At 36.7% G+C, this 16,415-nt stretch overlaps 1 protein-coding gene across 1 annotated transcript in view; it reads left to right on the forward strand.

Moving 5' to 3' along the window:
• LOC107684296 (calcineurin subunit B type 1-like) overlaps window positions 1-12,347 on the forward strand; it is a 14,571-nt gene extending 2,224 nt beyond the window's left edge. Inside the window, exons 2-6 of the mRNA XM_016480533.1 lie at window positions 4,277-4,316; window positions 9,813-9,887; window positions 10,242-10,322; window positions 10,524-10,708; window positions 11,638-12,347. Of these exons, the coding sequence (XP_016336019.1) occupies window positions 4,277-4,316; window positions 9,813-9,887; window positions 10,242-10,322; window positions 10,524-10,708; window positions 11,638-11,685 (429 nt within the window). The 3' untranslated portion in view covers window positions 11,686-12,347. The remainder of the gene's footprint in view (window positions 1-4,276; window positions 4,317-9,812; window positions 9,888-10,241; window positions 10,323-10,523; window positions 10,709-11,637) is intronic.
• Window positions 12,348-16,415: the final 4,068 nt, after the last annotated feature.

Raw genomic sequence — 16,415 nt, forward strand, 5'->3', positions numbered from 1 at the left:
TGAATTATTTCGTTTTAAAGTAGTAATTTAAAGCTTTCTATATATTTTGATCATGTCTGAGTTTAGGTTCATCATTGTAAAGCGCTCCTGCTCAAGCCCGAGACAGCAGAAAGCTTTTGTTTTCTTTATTTTATAACAGCACAGCGTTTTGTTGATATTGTGAGTGCACACAAATAAAACTAGACCCTTTACAGAGAGGGTAGCATCTTGTTGCGATGTTACAGCACAGTAGCGCTATTGCAAACAGGAACAAGTATACATAGAAATAATTTGCTGTCAGCGCGTTATTTGAGTGGACAGACCTAGATGATATCTGAGGGTGTTTTTCACAATTCCAACACTGATTTGGGTGGAAAATTAGTGGAATAGATTTTAACATAGTAAAATGCATTACATGGAGCTGAGTGTGCCATAATACCATTAAAAATAAAAACTTAACTAGATTTACAATGTTAATAACTGTGGAAGTGCATCATCAGAAGCTGTGAAAATGGTCCATTGCAGAAGTCCTGTATACAACCCCATAGAGAAGGCTGCCATTTTCACCAGACGATCCAGTTGACATTTTGATTCAAAATTATGAGGTCAAAACATTTTTTTAAAAATGAAATGCATGCACAGATTAATTATTCACTTTAAGATCTATAACATTCATTTTAAAAATAGATTTTCATTCTTACATTTTTTATGCTTTTTTTAATGTCTGCTAAATTATGCAAGTGAACATCTGTTAACCAAATGTTTATAGATAAAGGCATGATTTGCATATTAATTTCAAATCATTACTTTTCACCTGACCTTTCCCTTTAAAAATACGCAATAAATGCAGTATTTATTGGGTATACCCAAAGAACACTCATTAAAGTATTTCTTCAAACATATAGCACTGGAAACATTTCCTGGAAAAATACTAAGTCATGGAAGTAAAGAAATCTGTCCAGAAGCCAGTTACCTCAGATGATCCTGATGTCTTATTAATAAGCATTTTTACTGAAGGAGCTTCTTGATTGGACATGATTGGGAGTCTTGTGATGTCATAAAGAGTAAAACGTAGCCCAATCGAACATTGCTACATTTGTATGAAAGTTTCCTCCACCTCTTCTTTGCTTTGAGACATCTTTCCTTGCCTGTCGACTCGCCCATACTTGAGACCGTACCAGATAAAGTAATCCTAAACCCTCAATCCACTTTAAGTTCATTTGCTGTCTCTCTACCACTAAAGTCAAAATAGCACAGGGCACTCAACCTTAGCTAACCTACTAGCTATGGCAAAACACTGTCTGCTTGTAGTGCACGTGAGCGCTCAAACTAATTTGGGACATACTGAAACGGCTATGTTTAATACAGTAAAGAAGTCCGAGAACAGCGTTCGACCACGCAGTGACTCAAGTGACCTGTCTCACACACGTTTAATCTACTTCCACACCATATGTGCAAATACACACACTTATGTACACACAGTACGGAAATACACCTCCTTTACTATCTCTACATGGTTTATCAGTGTGCTTGAATTTTTATCTTAGAACAATATTAGAAAACGTCTCCTTTTATTTTAGCGTCATGAAATGGCTCTAGTATGTAGTCGCACAGGGACTTTACTTTGTAAGCTATGAAACTATGTAATAAACGTCTAATGGAGAGCTCTAGATATTCTGGAAGTTGCACTAGAAACGGCTAGGCACAGTGATGTCCCGGTTTATCTGTCCCACTCTCTATTAGGTTGTGGCAGATTTGGATTCTCCCTGCAAGTCATAACAGGCCTTCAGCACACAGCTCAATGAAAGCATCATTCCTCTTGCTGACTTGAAACAACTTGATTTTTGTCTGCACACCTTTCGACCTTTTTTTTTTTTTTTTCTGGAAATCTTGCCCTTTTCTTGTCTCATCTGTAGTTCATTTTAAAATGAAAACTTTCATAATTTACTCATTCTAATGCTGTATTATTTTCTTTCTACCATGAAACCCGAAACAAGATGTTAATCAGAATGTCCAAGCTGCTCTTTTTGCATGAAGTCTCTTATGTTCAACAAGGCTGCATTTATTTGATAAAAAAAATAATAATGATACAGTAAAACAGTACTATTGTGAAATATTATTATAATTTAAAATAACTTTTTTTTTATTTGAATAAATTTTAAAATGTAATTTATTCCTGTGATGCAAAGCTGAATTTTCAGCATCATTACTCCAGTCTTCAGTGTCACATGATCCTTCAGAAATCACTCTAATATGCTGATTTGCTGCTCAAGAAACATTTCTGATTATTATCAATGTTGAAAACAGTTGTGCTGCTAAGTATTTTTGTGAAAACTGATACATTTTTATGATTTATTTTATTAACCGAAAGTTAAAAACAACAGCATTTATTTTAAATATAATTTTTTTGTATAATTATAAAAGCCTTGATTGTCACTTTAATATTAATTTAAGGTGTCCTTGCTGAATAAAAGTATGAATTTCTTTAAAAAACATTTTACTGACGCCAAAATTTGAATCAATAGTGTATGTATATAGGTTATATTAACATAATTTTAATCTTTTAGCATTAAATCGAGGGCAGAATTGCATTGCTAATAGAGAGAGTTTTTAGCTCTGATGTCCCTGTTACAGTGTCTCTCTTTGTCTTTCCTTCCTCTTCCTCTACTTTTCTTCTCTCTATCCTGCTCTATCATGGTATATATTCTCTTCTCTCTCTGTCTCCTGCTATTTCTGCGTGTCCCAGTGTGCTGAAACTGGATGGTGATGGGGTGTCCTGATTTCTTTCTTGGCTTATTGCAGTGTGTATTTCCACTTTAATGTATGACAAAGGAATGCTTGGGTGGTATGACTCTATCATGTGTCAGTCGCTAGAGATTTTGCCATTTAGATTTTGCTAGAAATCTTTTTCCATTTGTATTGTGGTCAATACATGTTTGCCAGTGGCCCTCTAGTAATGAAAAAGGTATAGTAATGTATAGCACAACCGTTTTCAACATTGATAATAATAAGAAATGTGTCTTGAGCATCAAATCAGTATATTAGAATGATTTCTGAAGGATGAAGTGACACTAAAGACTGGAGTAATGATGCTGAAAATTCAGCTTTGCATCGCAGGAATAAATTACATTTTAAAATATATTAAAAAAGAAAACAGTTATTAGAAATTGTAATATTATTTCACAACATTCCTTTTTTTACTGTATTTTTAATTAAATAAATGCAGCCTTGGTGAGCAGAAGAGACTTTAAAAAACATTAAAACATTTTACCAAACTTTGAGTCATCAGCCATTAACCACACTTCGCTCTAGCTTTTGATGAGTTAAGTCAATCAAGTCATTAGTAAAGGATGTTGCAATTTCCCTTTCAGGATGATTGCTGATATGATCATTGATTATGTAGTGTCTATGACATCTACAGTATTATACACAGCAAAATCCAGTCTCTTCTCTGAGACTGATGGCCTCCTGCATAGCACTGTAAACTCACTCCTCAAATCTGATTAGCTAATTAACTAAGTCAAGTCAAGTCAAGTCACCTTTATTTATATAGCGCTTTTAACAATACAGATTGTGTCAAAGCAACTGAACAGCATTAATTAGGAAAACAGTGTGTCAATAATGCAAAATGACAATAGTAAACACAAATTTTTCAGTTAAAGACAGTTCATCATTGAATTCAGTGATGTCAACATCCAGCTCAGTTCAGTTTAAATAGTATCTTTGCAATCATTTGCAATCAAGTCAACGATATCGCTGGAAATGAAGTGTCCCCAACTAAGCAAGCCAGAGGCGACAGCGGCAAGGAACCAAAACTCCCATCGGTGACAGAATGGAGAAAAAACCTTGGGAGAAACCAGGCTCAGTCGGGGGGCCAGTTCTCCTCTGACCAGACAAACCAGCAGTTCAATTCCAGGCTGCAGCAATGTCACATTGTGCAGAGGACTCATCTGGTTCCTGTGGTCTTGTCCCGGTGGTCGTCTGAAGACACATTAAGAGCCATAGTTGTGACTCTGATGACCCTTTCACCTTGTGACAGCTGTATGTCATGTAGAGAGAACATACAAAGATTACTAAATCGACTTTTACATTAGAGTAAACAGTAGCTTATAATAGATGGTATGCTTTGTTGAGATATTTGATGAGGCCGAGTCATTGATTATGCTGTTAGAAGTGAACTTCGGCCCCTTTGGATATTTTTTGTATGTCTGTCAAGTTTTACAGAACCTGTAGGACTGATCAGTAACATTTTATGTGCACTGTCATGCTGATTCAGACTCTTGTTCTCTCTCTACAGGGAAATGAGGCGAGTTATCCTTTGGAGATGTGCTCACACTGTAAGTATTTTGGGCTGTTGCTACATCTTACCTCAAATTGTATTTGTTTTTTTGTTTCCTTAATTTCACCAGAGGTACTGAAGCATCAGCGAGTCAAACTAAAACTTCAGTGGTTCTTCCCATATACTGTATATATATCAGTGATTAAGAGGCGCAGCTCTAGTTGCAGAAATAAGTGTGAATACTTGTGATACTGGCGTTGTATCGAAAGGATCGATCATCACATTAAAAAACTGATACCAAATGTTTCTAGTAATTGTGCTTATTTATTGTGGCAATATGCTAATGTTTCATGTTGACGTAAATCGTTTAAATGATTCAGAGTCGACTCTTTCATTTGAGAGACAATAACTTTATACACGGTGCACTTTCAGATTTAAAACTTTTCGGGATGTTTTCATTCACTATAGAGCTGTTACACACTGCATGAAAGGTAATTTTCAAAAATCCATAATAGGGACACTTTAACTTAAAATTTTAATTTTGCATTCACATCATAAACAAAGATGTCCTGTGGTTAGTCACTTACATGTTGCTCATGGTATAAGCAGTCAGTGTAGTCTAGTTCGGCCCTTTAAACACCTGTGCCTGTTGCTCTGGGATCAGCTGGAGATCAAGATGTGAGGCAGAGGGTATCCCCTGGATCAGTGGGGCTCTCCGGGTTTGGAGCAGGGCCAGCGCTAGTGCAACCAGACTAGACAGGGTGGCGTACTGTGGAAATAAGGGCTATAAATACCTCCAGCTGGTAAAGGTTAGTCTCGGAGCTGCAGGAAGAGCCTGTTTATTTTTAGAGTTGGTGGGAGTGAGTAGAAGAACACAAGGTGATGGTCCATTTTTAATAGGTTTCTTTTTTATGTTTTTTTTTTTCTGCTCTATTTTAGACATTGTAAGTACTGACAAACACATTAGAGGAGCTTTTGGACTGTTGACACCTCTTTTTTAATGTAAAAGTGCTGACCAGTGCTTGACTGAAAAATCTAGAGCCTATCCTTTCCATTTATTTAAAGGGACAGTTCACCCATAAATCAATATTCTGCCATCATTTACTCAACATCATGTTGTTCCAAACCAAAAGGAGATATATTTTTGTCCAACCTAGGAATGTCAGTGGAGTCCAAAATATATTTATTTTTATGTTCAGCAGTAAAAGTTATAGGGTCAAGAAACTTTTAAGTAAAAAAAAAAAAAGTCATACGGGTTTGGAATGGCATAAGAGAGTAATTGATCACAGAATTGTAATTATTGTGTGAACTGCCCCTTTAAGAAATGCATTTGGATTAGGGCTGCACGATTAATCGCATGCAATATTTAACGCGCATCTTATCAGTAAAGTCGGTTCTGTAATCAGCGGTAAATCTCCATCACCTGCGGGCTTTCACATTGAGCAGCATTAACTACACCGAGCCGTTGTTCACTGACGAGCTGTGCTAAACTCATCAGCTCATAAAGCTCATCAGTGAACAACGGCTCTGTGTAGTTAATGCTGCTCAATGTGAAAGCCCGCAGGTGATGGAGATTTACCGCTGATTACAGAACCGGCTTTCTGACAAGATGCGCATTAAATATCGCATGCGATTAATCGTGCAGCCCTAATTTGGATGTAACTGTTACTACATAACCTTTCCACAAATAGACATTGCTTTTTGATAAGATAAAATGTACTGATGTGCAGAAATGTGTAATGATATCTAAATTATTAAACTTTTTTTGCACTTAATACACTAAAAAAAATGAAGTTGTAAATGAAACAAATTAGAATACAAGAAAATACTATTTCAGTCTTTCTACTTGAAAATGTCATGTTTAATTCAATGTGTTGCTTGTCATTTCTTCATTAATTTTAAGCAATTTTGTGTGAAATTTGATTGAGTAAATTTAGTTTTTTCAGCATATGTGAACATTATCATTTTTTATATTGAGCCACTTAAGATCAGCTATGTAGAACTACATTACCCAGAGTTCTCTGGGTACAAGCACAGGGTTCCCTTAATGTTGCTATGGCAACTTCACTGGCACAGGTTTCCAAGACCACAGAGGGAAGACCATTGGATTAAGATGAGTCTTGCGGATACATACAGTGCACAGCAAAGAATAAGCTGCATGTATGTGTCCTGTGAATAAGGACAAACCTCTTAAAGATCTGATCTGATGCTAGCATCCCACTAACCTGACAAATCCAGTGATCAGTTCTTCCTCATTCAACCCAATAATGATGAAAGCAGTGGGAGGTCAAGGTGAAGGGTGAAAGATGAATTGCTTCATTCCCAAGAGGTTTTGCTGCAGAATGAAGAGGCAACAGTAATTAATTTTGCAGGGCTGTAACAGGGTGAGAACAAGTATGCTGCTGTGAAACTGAGCCACCTGTTGGTCAGATGGGTGCTTAGCAACCACAAGCTCTCTCCAGTTAGTGACTGTGGTAACAGGACACTTATGACATTGTCCCAAATCATTTTTGTAGATGAAATGCATCTGGCAAACACAGACTGTTTATGTGAAATGCAAGCGATTAGATGGTCACCAGGTTGAGCACAACAATATAGCACTGCATCATTATGATGGGTCATAATTACTAGGTTATTAGAGAATGTGCAAAACTATGCATTTGCAAAATTTGCTAGTCAGTCAGTCGTCTGAACTGGTGTTAAGGTCGTGCTGTATAATTAAAGCAGTATTCTGGGTAGCATTTGTAGTGTAATGTTGATTACCACAAAAACGATTTCGACTTTAAATAAAATTTGGATCATTTAAAAGCAGAATTTATGAATGTAAGCACTTACATTAATTCTTTTGATAAAACTATTAGTTGAGCTATAAAACTTTAAATAAATTTTAAATAAAATTGGATTTACACACACAAGTATAGTTATTATGCAACACATTGTTTACTTTATTATTGATAGTATTTTAATATTTAAAAATTGACTCAGTTTACTTCCATTGTGCAGTAAGTGCCTCACTGTAACCCAGATGCCCTTATTTCTTTTAACAAAAAGGTAGAGCAAATAAAAAAGAATATCTGCAGTGGTAACAAAGTCCCTTTTAGGAAAGTCATTCACTCGGTGGCCATCTTTGAAATGCCTCTCAGGCAGCTATTATTTCAGTCCTGCAAGTACAGCTCTTTGAATCTCTTTGAATGGGGAAACACCAAATTCTCCAAAGCTGTTCACAAAGGTAATGATTCAATTTCATATTTGAATTCACCAATGAAATCTGACAACGGTCCCGTAAATTGTTTCTTACTCTCAAATAGCGTTAAAAAGCTTTCATGCTTTCATGCCAGACCTGCCAATGTGCATGTGCGTCTAGAAGTACTGTTTCTATAGCAACTGGAGCTTCTAAAGGCAGCTGCAGTGATGCGATGACTTTATCAATTAGTGATTGGCTCTTTTGTTAAGAAGGCGGGACTATTCCACCTCATTTCATGTTGCACTTTCTCCCATTCTTAAGTAGTAGGAGTGCATTATCTTTAAAAAACATTATGCCACATGCTGTAAGTTGAGCTTAACTTGTACTGAGCTTTCTTAGAGCATTAAGACATGTTCTTATGTTTAAAAACAACTAAATGGAGCAGAATGTAATGTCCTTAGACGCATTTTTAAAGTGCAACAATTATTACCACAAAACAGTGGTAGAAATGATATTGCGGCAGTTGACACATTTTTATAAACCATCATGCGCTAATGAGCACGTACACCGCTGCTCTCCCTCCACTGGGTTAGCCGTACTTGTTGCTAGGGGGCTTTTCTGAGAGGCACTTATCAGCCATTACAGTGGGTGAGGGTGAGAGACCAACCATGGAGGATCAGCATGACAGCTATAAATATTTCCCCTCTGGCTCTCCCATCTCAACATTGTTTGAATACTGTGGCTCAGTGATGCAATTGCCCCTGCTGATGCCGAATGGGCCGTAGTGAATAGCGTGAAAACTTTAGCTCTTGTTTTTATTCTTCTGTTGCCTTGAACGCACCTTTAGGTAGCGTAAATAACACTTTCAGTATTTGTACTGTGACACTGGCATGCTTTGTCCTGACGTCTCGGTGAACGACAGATGCATGATGGTGTAATACAGTCACCTGGTTTAATGACACACATTGGCACTAGCTGTATCAAGGGTTAATCCATGGCATATTATTAGATATGAAAAATAAGCGGTTACATCATCCGCTTGAGGGTAATCAGGGAAGTGTCCACAAACTCAAAATAGCACAGCAGAAATCAGCATATGTCTCTTTACCTCTTGTGTCTCAGAGAATAATTGGATGTACAACACCAGTAAGGCAGAACTCTTTTTTTCATCTGCTTGCTTTTCATTGAAACTTCAGAGTCAAAGTCAACTTGATATTATGTTATTGTACTGGAATATTGTAAAGAACTTAAACTGTCGTCCTGAGACCCAGATATTCACTTTTGTCCTCAATGGAAGACATTAGTTTAGTTTTTCTGAATTTCTGAGTATGCAGTACCTCATGTATATTCAAATTATTGTAACTTTCAATTGTTACAAACAATTATATTAATTATATTTAAAATGGCTGAAAACTTCAAATGTTTTATTTTATGTTTGTTCATGCAAAGACATATAAATTAAAGCGAAATAAATTAAAAAATCTGGTAAATTTCCATTTAGTGATTTTAATGGGTTAACACAATTGCACTCACTTAAAATTAGCATGCCAGACATTTGTATTTAATATATTTTTTTAAATGTTTAACTTTTTTTTAAAAAAGCATATAAAATTCAAATGAGAAATCTAAAATTAATCATTAAATTAGTGATAAATTCAAATTAATCTTTCATTTTATCCATGTTTACCATGTTTAGTCTTCTTAAATGGTACACTTGACCTCAGTATTTATATCAGCATTTTTAATCGTTATTTCCTTTAAAATGTCTATGTTAGTTGAGCAGAGTGAGTTATGCAGAAGTACAAGTACTTTCTTACAGATGTATTGGGGCCTCTGACATCGAGGGACCTGAAGTGTTACAAAGGTTGAGAATCGCTGCTCTCGGCCACATTGTGATTTCGATTTTTAATTCGATTAACTGCACAGTGCTATCAGCAAACCGTCTGGCAGCCGATTACTGGAGGTGTGCACCACGTGGCTGTGTGAATGAGATTAGGCCATTTAGCGGACCCACAGAGCACAAGAGCGAGCTGTAGTTGAACAGCAGTCCTCTGAGGGATGACCATGACTGCCAGGCAGGAGAAACTGGGTAAGGCTCATTCTGGGATGAGTTCTGGCTTTCTGATGGCACCCAAAGGTGAATGGAAGTGTGTGTGAGAGCCCTGGATGTGGAATATTGCGTCCCTGTGTGTGTGAGTGCGTGTTTTAAAACTTGTGCAATCTTTGAAGCTGTTTTAAATTGACATTTTAAAGATGGATGTATGGTTGTAGCTGAGGAAAATCTAAGAGAAAAGGATGCATTGTTTGTGTTTTGTGTTGAAATGACTTGTTCTCACTATTTGTCCATCTCTCTCTCTCTCTCTATTTCAGTTGATGCTGATGAGATTAAAAGACTAGGAAAGCGGTTTAAGAAACTCGACCTGGATAACTCGGGTTCTCTCAGCGGTATACTGAATTCCGATTGGTGTTTTTTGCTTGCATTTATTTGCATGCTGAATTGTGATTGGTCGTTTTCCTTGCATATTTTTAACCATTCTTAACTGCCTTCATGTGAATCAAAGGGCTAAACTCTTTTGGAAGAACCGATATTTCCTACAGGAAATGTAAGATTATGTGTTCATTTTCTGACACAGATCTCAGTTGAAATGGTTGCATTGAGAAGTCCAGTGCACTTTTGTGGAAGCACAAGATTTACCAGAGCTCCATGCTGGTTTCAGAGGCTCTCTTTTCTAGAGGAGTTCAGATGCATGAACATAACTTGACCCGATTAAAGGTGAAGAGTGTAAATCACACTCCCATTTTCCGTCTTTTTTCTTGCAGAGTTCATTGAAGGCGTCTCTCAGTTCAGCGTCAAAGGCGACAAGGAGCAGAAGCTCCGCTGTGAGTGTCTTTCAGTCTTGAATTTCACCAACACTTTCCTCTAGTTAAGTTTAAGAGTTTAGTACAACTATGTTCATCCAGTGTTGAGCCAAACCAAAATAAACACAAAAACCCCTCATAAAACTAGTCTGTAGTGCACTGGAGCAAAGCATTTGATCACACTTTCTGTCAGGTTTTTTTATTCTTTGTTTGTTTCTGCAGTTGCGTTCAGGATTTATGACATGGATAAGGATGGCTACATATCCAACGGTGAGCTGTTCCAGGTGCTGAAGATGATGGTAGGGAATAACCTGAAGGACACCCAGCTGCAGCAGATCGTCGACAAAACCATCATCAACGCAGACAAGGATGGGGACGGGAGGATATCTTTCGAGGAGTTCTGCATTGTGAGTCATTTCATTTTGGGTCTGGTTTTTAATGTTGGGATACAGCTAAATTTGACACACCAAACACTTTCTTCTGCAATTGCCATGTTCAGCTTTTGCTGCAAGAGAAAATAAGCTGAAAATAAAACAAAGGGTTAATTTTCACTAGTGAGGCACCAGAAGTACTTTACCGAAACTAAAAATTTAAGTTTATTTAATAACCAATTGAATAATCAAGTTATCAACTTTCTGATATAATTGTTTCTACTCCAATATGTTATTAAAATATAAACATTTAAACTGTGTCTGCAATAAAACCGTGTTTTCATGAGATTTATTATATGTATATGAAATAATGAGGACAACAGGCTAAGAACAAATATAAAGAATATGTAATAGAGCATATTTAGCAAAATTCTCCTCTAGAAGCTGTTTTATTGACGTCTTTCCATAGTTTACCTGTTGTAGCTTATCCACATTGTGTGCACAAATAAATGCTGACATAGTCAAAACACGCCATCAGAGAAGCACTAATTAAAGGGGTGGTTGATTGCGATTTCACATTTTTAATGTTAGTTAGTGTGTAATGTTGCTGTTTGAGCATAAACAATATCTGCAAAGTTACGAAGTGATTTTTTAGTAAAGTGAACATTAAAGATAATAATTAACATTTAATATGAATATAATTAACATGTTCATAATAGTATTTACCATAATATCTTTAATTTTTTGGCTGTTTGTCAACTGTTGGAATGTTGTCTCTAAAGTTGGTTGCAATAGTAGACTATGTGTCGAACAACTGACTAGTTATTGATATTTTTCCAGTTTATGTTTTTAGTTTTGGTATGTTTTAGCAGTGGTGCTTTAATTAATGTGCTATCAAATTAGTATGCTTTTTTTTTTTAATGCACTGACATTTTTCGTGTCACCCTTTTCCTTCTCTTCCGCAGGTGGTTGGTGGCTTAGACATTCACAAAAAGATGGTGGTGGACGTGTGAAAAGATGGAACAGGCCCTTCACTGAACACCCTCTTTTCACTTCTCCATTTCTGAGAATCAGCTCCAGATGTTCCGCTAACACGTGCTCTCTCTCTCTCTGTCTCTCTCTCTCTCTCTCTCTCTCTCTCTCTGTCTGTCGCTCTTTTTCTTGCTCTCTCTCTTTCTATGGAAGTATTTCTCTGAATGATGCCTCTGTTCTCCGTCTGTACTCCCTGAGCCTTGTGACGCCTGCCATCCTAAGTGTTATAGAGCATGAGATTCTTCTGTCCACATTCTCGGGTATTTAAGGACAGTCAGAGAGACGATTTCTCTATCGATTACCGAGCGACTCAGTGTGGTGGAGAAGGAAGAGAGGACGGGGTGTGTGTGAGCGTGTGTGTGTGTGTATGCATGTTTGTACGTTCTTTATTTTTCTTTTTGAAGGGGGGATTTTTGTATTTATTTTGGTCCTGTCTTTTTTAAAGATGATCTAGGTCTACAGGGAATATGTGTATGTGAGCGATATATATGACTTGACACTTGATTTCAGTGCAACACGCTTCAAGCATGAAGTGCCAATCGTAACATAGGCCTATACGTGGGATTTAACAATAGCTGAATATTGGAATCGCTATCTGATGTTCTTCATGTCATGGGGAGATTAAAAAAAAGTTTATTATCGAGCTTGTTTTTTGCTTCCACCTCTTTTGAGCAAATATCTGCTTCAGATCACATGCAAAATGCAAATCCGATTTGAATTTTTTACCGAAAATGTGTGAGTGTATGTAACGTGTGCTGTGTTAATATTGTCAGGGAGTTCATCTACCGTCTTGCTTTCTGATATACAGTAGACTATAGGATAAAAAGCAAATATATTTGAAGTTGTGCACATATATGCATATGGTTTACTTTTAAGACCGGTGTTTTATCGCAGGGGTCGGGTGGGAAGGGACGATCAGATCACACCACGTTACTGTAGGATGGAACAGTGCCATCGGTAAAACTTCTGGACATTTTTATGCGTGTATTCTGCATTTATTATCATTTTAACACCGCAAACGAGTAATTTTGATTTACCTCTCGACATTGTAGTTACATATGAGGATACAGTGCATATTGTGGCAAACTGAATCCACAATAACACCTGATTTGAATATTTGTGTGGAAATTTACGGTTTTTTCCAACTTGACTGCAGGCAGCATTGTAAAGACCTAAGTAGCTTATATTTGTATATTAGGGATTGAAGGACAGATTGTGTGTTTTGTGGGTTCGGGTTTTTCTAAGCTTTAATCGAGTTGGTTCTCGGAAGTACGCAAAATCAGATCTGACTGACTGATCAGTTTCTCTTTTCCTTCGTCATTTCAAAGATTGATCCGTGGGATTCGATTGTTCAAAAAGGAGAGACCAAACCGGACGCTTTCAGTGGGGATGAATAAACTCGAAGCGTGGTCACTCCGCTGTTTTGCTTTAAATGTGATTCTCCCGCGCAACCCGGCGTTTCGCGCCAGTTGCTGCACGTTGACTACGCTTAAATATGTCTTTCCCGAAGACCGTCGAGGTCTTGTGATGTGCTTGCATGATACGGGAGGGTTTCCCTCACTCTTTTTTTTTTCTGTTGTGCATGTAGATCTGATTTTTGGGGGGTTAAGATTCTCTTGTTTACATATGAATCGTACTATTGAGATATTATAATCAGAATGACAGTTACATATAAATATATGGACGTTGCCAAACTTTTGGTAAATGTTTAAATATTGAAACGATTTTAAAGCGAGTTTCTTCACTACATTTATCCATAAATATTATTATTATTATGAAAATTAACAAATAAAAATGTGAGTTATTCTGGATTGGTGTCCGTCACTCCCATCGAAGATTTTTTTTCTTTCCTCTTTAAAAAAAAAAGAAAAAAAGAGGGAGTTATGTTTTATTTTTTGTACAGAATGTGTCTGTTAATGCTCCTTGCTTTCGGTTCTGTTTTGTATTTCTTTAGCTGGGGGTCAGACAGCCATCTGTATAGCTTTCGATGGGAGGGAGAGCCGGGGGGGTTTTGGACAAAGGAAACATACAAGTGAATGAAAACCTTTCGCTTTTAGGTTTAACGTTTTGTTTCTTTCTTCATTTCTCTGCATGCTGCGTCATATGCTGTGGGGACCATTGAAATGTCATTCATGAAAATGAGAAATAAAACATTTGAGACTTGTACAACTGTGTTGTGCTCATCATAAATTTCTTAATATACCGGATATAATACTCACAGTTTTTAAAGACTTACTTCATATTTGATTTCCCATCGATAGTTAAAAAATAATCAATAACAAAAGTCAGTGTTGGCAATGGATTTGATGAATTTGGTGATGTTTTGTGGCGTTAGCTGGTTTGTCTTACTGTGAAAAGATGCTACAAATATTCAATTGTTTCAATTCTGTGACATTCCATCTCATTTTCATTCCATTATGTGAATAAATTATTTTAATTAATAGTGTAATTAAGTACCTGATCTTGACCAGAGTTTATTTCTAACTGTTTTCTGTCTTCTTTAAATAGACATGCGTTCTTAAATTGCAACACAAGCATATTATTTTACGAGTTATAAGGTCGAGCTATTTTACGGAGTGACCTTAGAAGTCCTAAAGCTGTAATATAGTTTTCCCACTAGGTGACCGTAATACACAACAAACGAACTCTTTTGAATCAAAGATGCAGTCAAAGGGGCAAATCCAGCATTTATGGTTATAAAACAAGAATCGTTCTGTATACATTTTCGTTAGATTGTTACAAAAACCCCTCACTGCAACGTTCTGATACGGTTAGATTTGGTCACAGAAAAGAACCTGCATTATTTAAGCTTCAACAGGAATGAAAATGAGGCTGTGATGGCTAAAAGTGCGTTCAATGAATATTACTGTTGTTTAACAACCAGTGCTGGGTAGTAACTGATTACATGTAATCTGGATTACATAATCGGGTTCCAAAAATTAAGTACTTGTATATTATATTACATTTAAAATACTCCTAAATCAAACTAGTTTCTTTTTTAATTATAGGATTACTCGCCCAATAGCAATACATTATTTTAATTATCAAAATGTATTGATTCTCCCTAAATCTTTTTCTCATCTTTTGAATATTCCTTTCTAAAATAGCATTACATCCATTGAGAAAGTCTTCCAGTTTTATGGACATTCACACAAAGACCAGTCACTAGGGGGCTGTAGTCACACAGAAAAGATGCCACACAGCATTTGACCACTGAATTTACAAAAATCATTTCAATTTTAAGCGTTTTCTCAACATTTCAAAATTGCATCAACTGCTGATGAACACATTCATTATTATTTGAATCACTCAGTGGCTTATTTAACAATGTATTACTATGTCTTTGGAAGGCTTCTGTCTTTCAAACACATTAAAATGCAAGTTATTGGTTGCATATGGTTAATGGTCACATGACATGCAGGTAAACAAATATTGCATAATTTTTGGCAAGTATTTTACTTTGTTATTTTAAAATAATTTTACATTTTTATTATTTTCATTACTCATTAACCCCCTGCAGTCTCTTCACAAACCCCAGTTTGGGAAACCTTCACGTATTGTTTAATGCACTTTATGTTGTTAGTAACAACGAATGGAATTTATTTTCTTTCTCTTTGTATTTTTTTTTTTTACCAATATAGTACAAGATTATTGTATTCAAATCAATGTGATAAATCAGTTAGGTCAAAAGTAATCTGATTATATTACTTAGAATATGTAATGCAATGGATTATGTTACTAACTACAATTTTTGTCATGTAGGCTCATTTAGAATCAGTGACAATCTCGTTTTCACCTGTCAAACTCAGTATGTCTAACCTGATTAAGGTCTATTCCATTTAGTCTCCAGCAGAAATGACACCTATGAAAAAATGTTCAGAAGAAACGTTCACTAAATCAAATGGTATTAAAATGTAGTTGTACCTTTCAGAAGAAGGGTTATCTCAGTAGTCCGTTTCATTACAACTCATTTCCCTGGTAAAGAAATCAAATTAAATCAACCTAAACTGGGGTGCGTTTCCCAAAAGCATCGTTAGCTAACTATGGTTGTTAGTTCCATTGAACTCTGTTGGTAATGACGGAACTTGCGACCATAGTTGCTTTTGGGAAACGCACCCCTGGTTTGTTAGTCTCAGCCTGTTTAAACTGCTCTCCCAGCTTGACTAAGTTGGTCGGCAAGCAAAAAGATCCTTAAAAGCGGTTCCAGAACAGCAGATATACAATTATGCTTCAGCCCCAAGCGATAACCTTCCAGTCTCTCTTGTGAAACCAACACGGAAGTGACTAAAACTGCAATTCATTGACTGACCCTGGCTCTAAAAGGGAGTCAGTCCCATAGACACCCCATGTTAAAATGCCCAAATTTACAGCAGAAAAAAACATGTTTACAGCCTGGTACAAAAAGTGGTTTTGGTCTATATAGCTAATTTTGCCCTTCATGACAACTGTGAGGGGGGTGAATTTTTTTTATAACTCATCTGTTTAAATTATATTAAGCCTTAAAGTTCTGCATAAGTAAGGGCATGGCCACTTGAGTGACAGGTGGATTGCCGCTGCTGTCATCACCGTTGAGCTAGGTGGGCGTGGTTTCAGCAACCAGCTCCCGCCTCTTTGCCCATTTTCGATTATCCGGGAGTGACGCGCTGCCAAGATGGCGACGGCCCGCTCCGCCCACTTTGAGCTTCAAAAACTCTCTTCAGAAACCAACGGG

This window comes from Sinocyclocheilus anshuiensis, unplaced genomic scaffold (genome assembly GCF_001515605.1).
Source record: "Sinocyclocheilus anshuiensis isolate Anshui unplaced genomic scaffold, SAMN03320099.WGS_v1.1 scaffold1371, whole genome shotgun sequence".
Classification (NCBI taxonomy): domain Eukaryota; kingdom Metazoa; phylum Chordata; class Actinopteri; order Cypriniformes; family Cyprinidae; genus Sinocyclocheilus; species Sinocyclocheilus anshuiensis.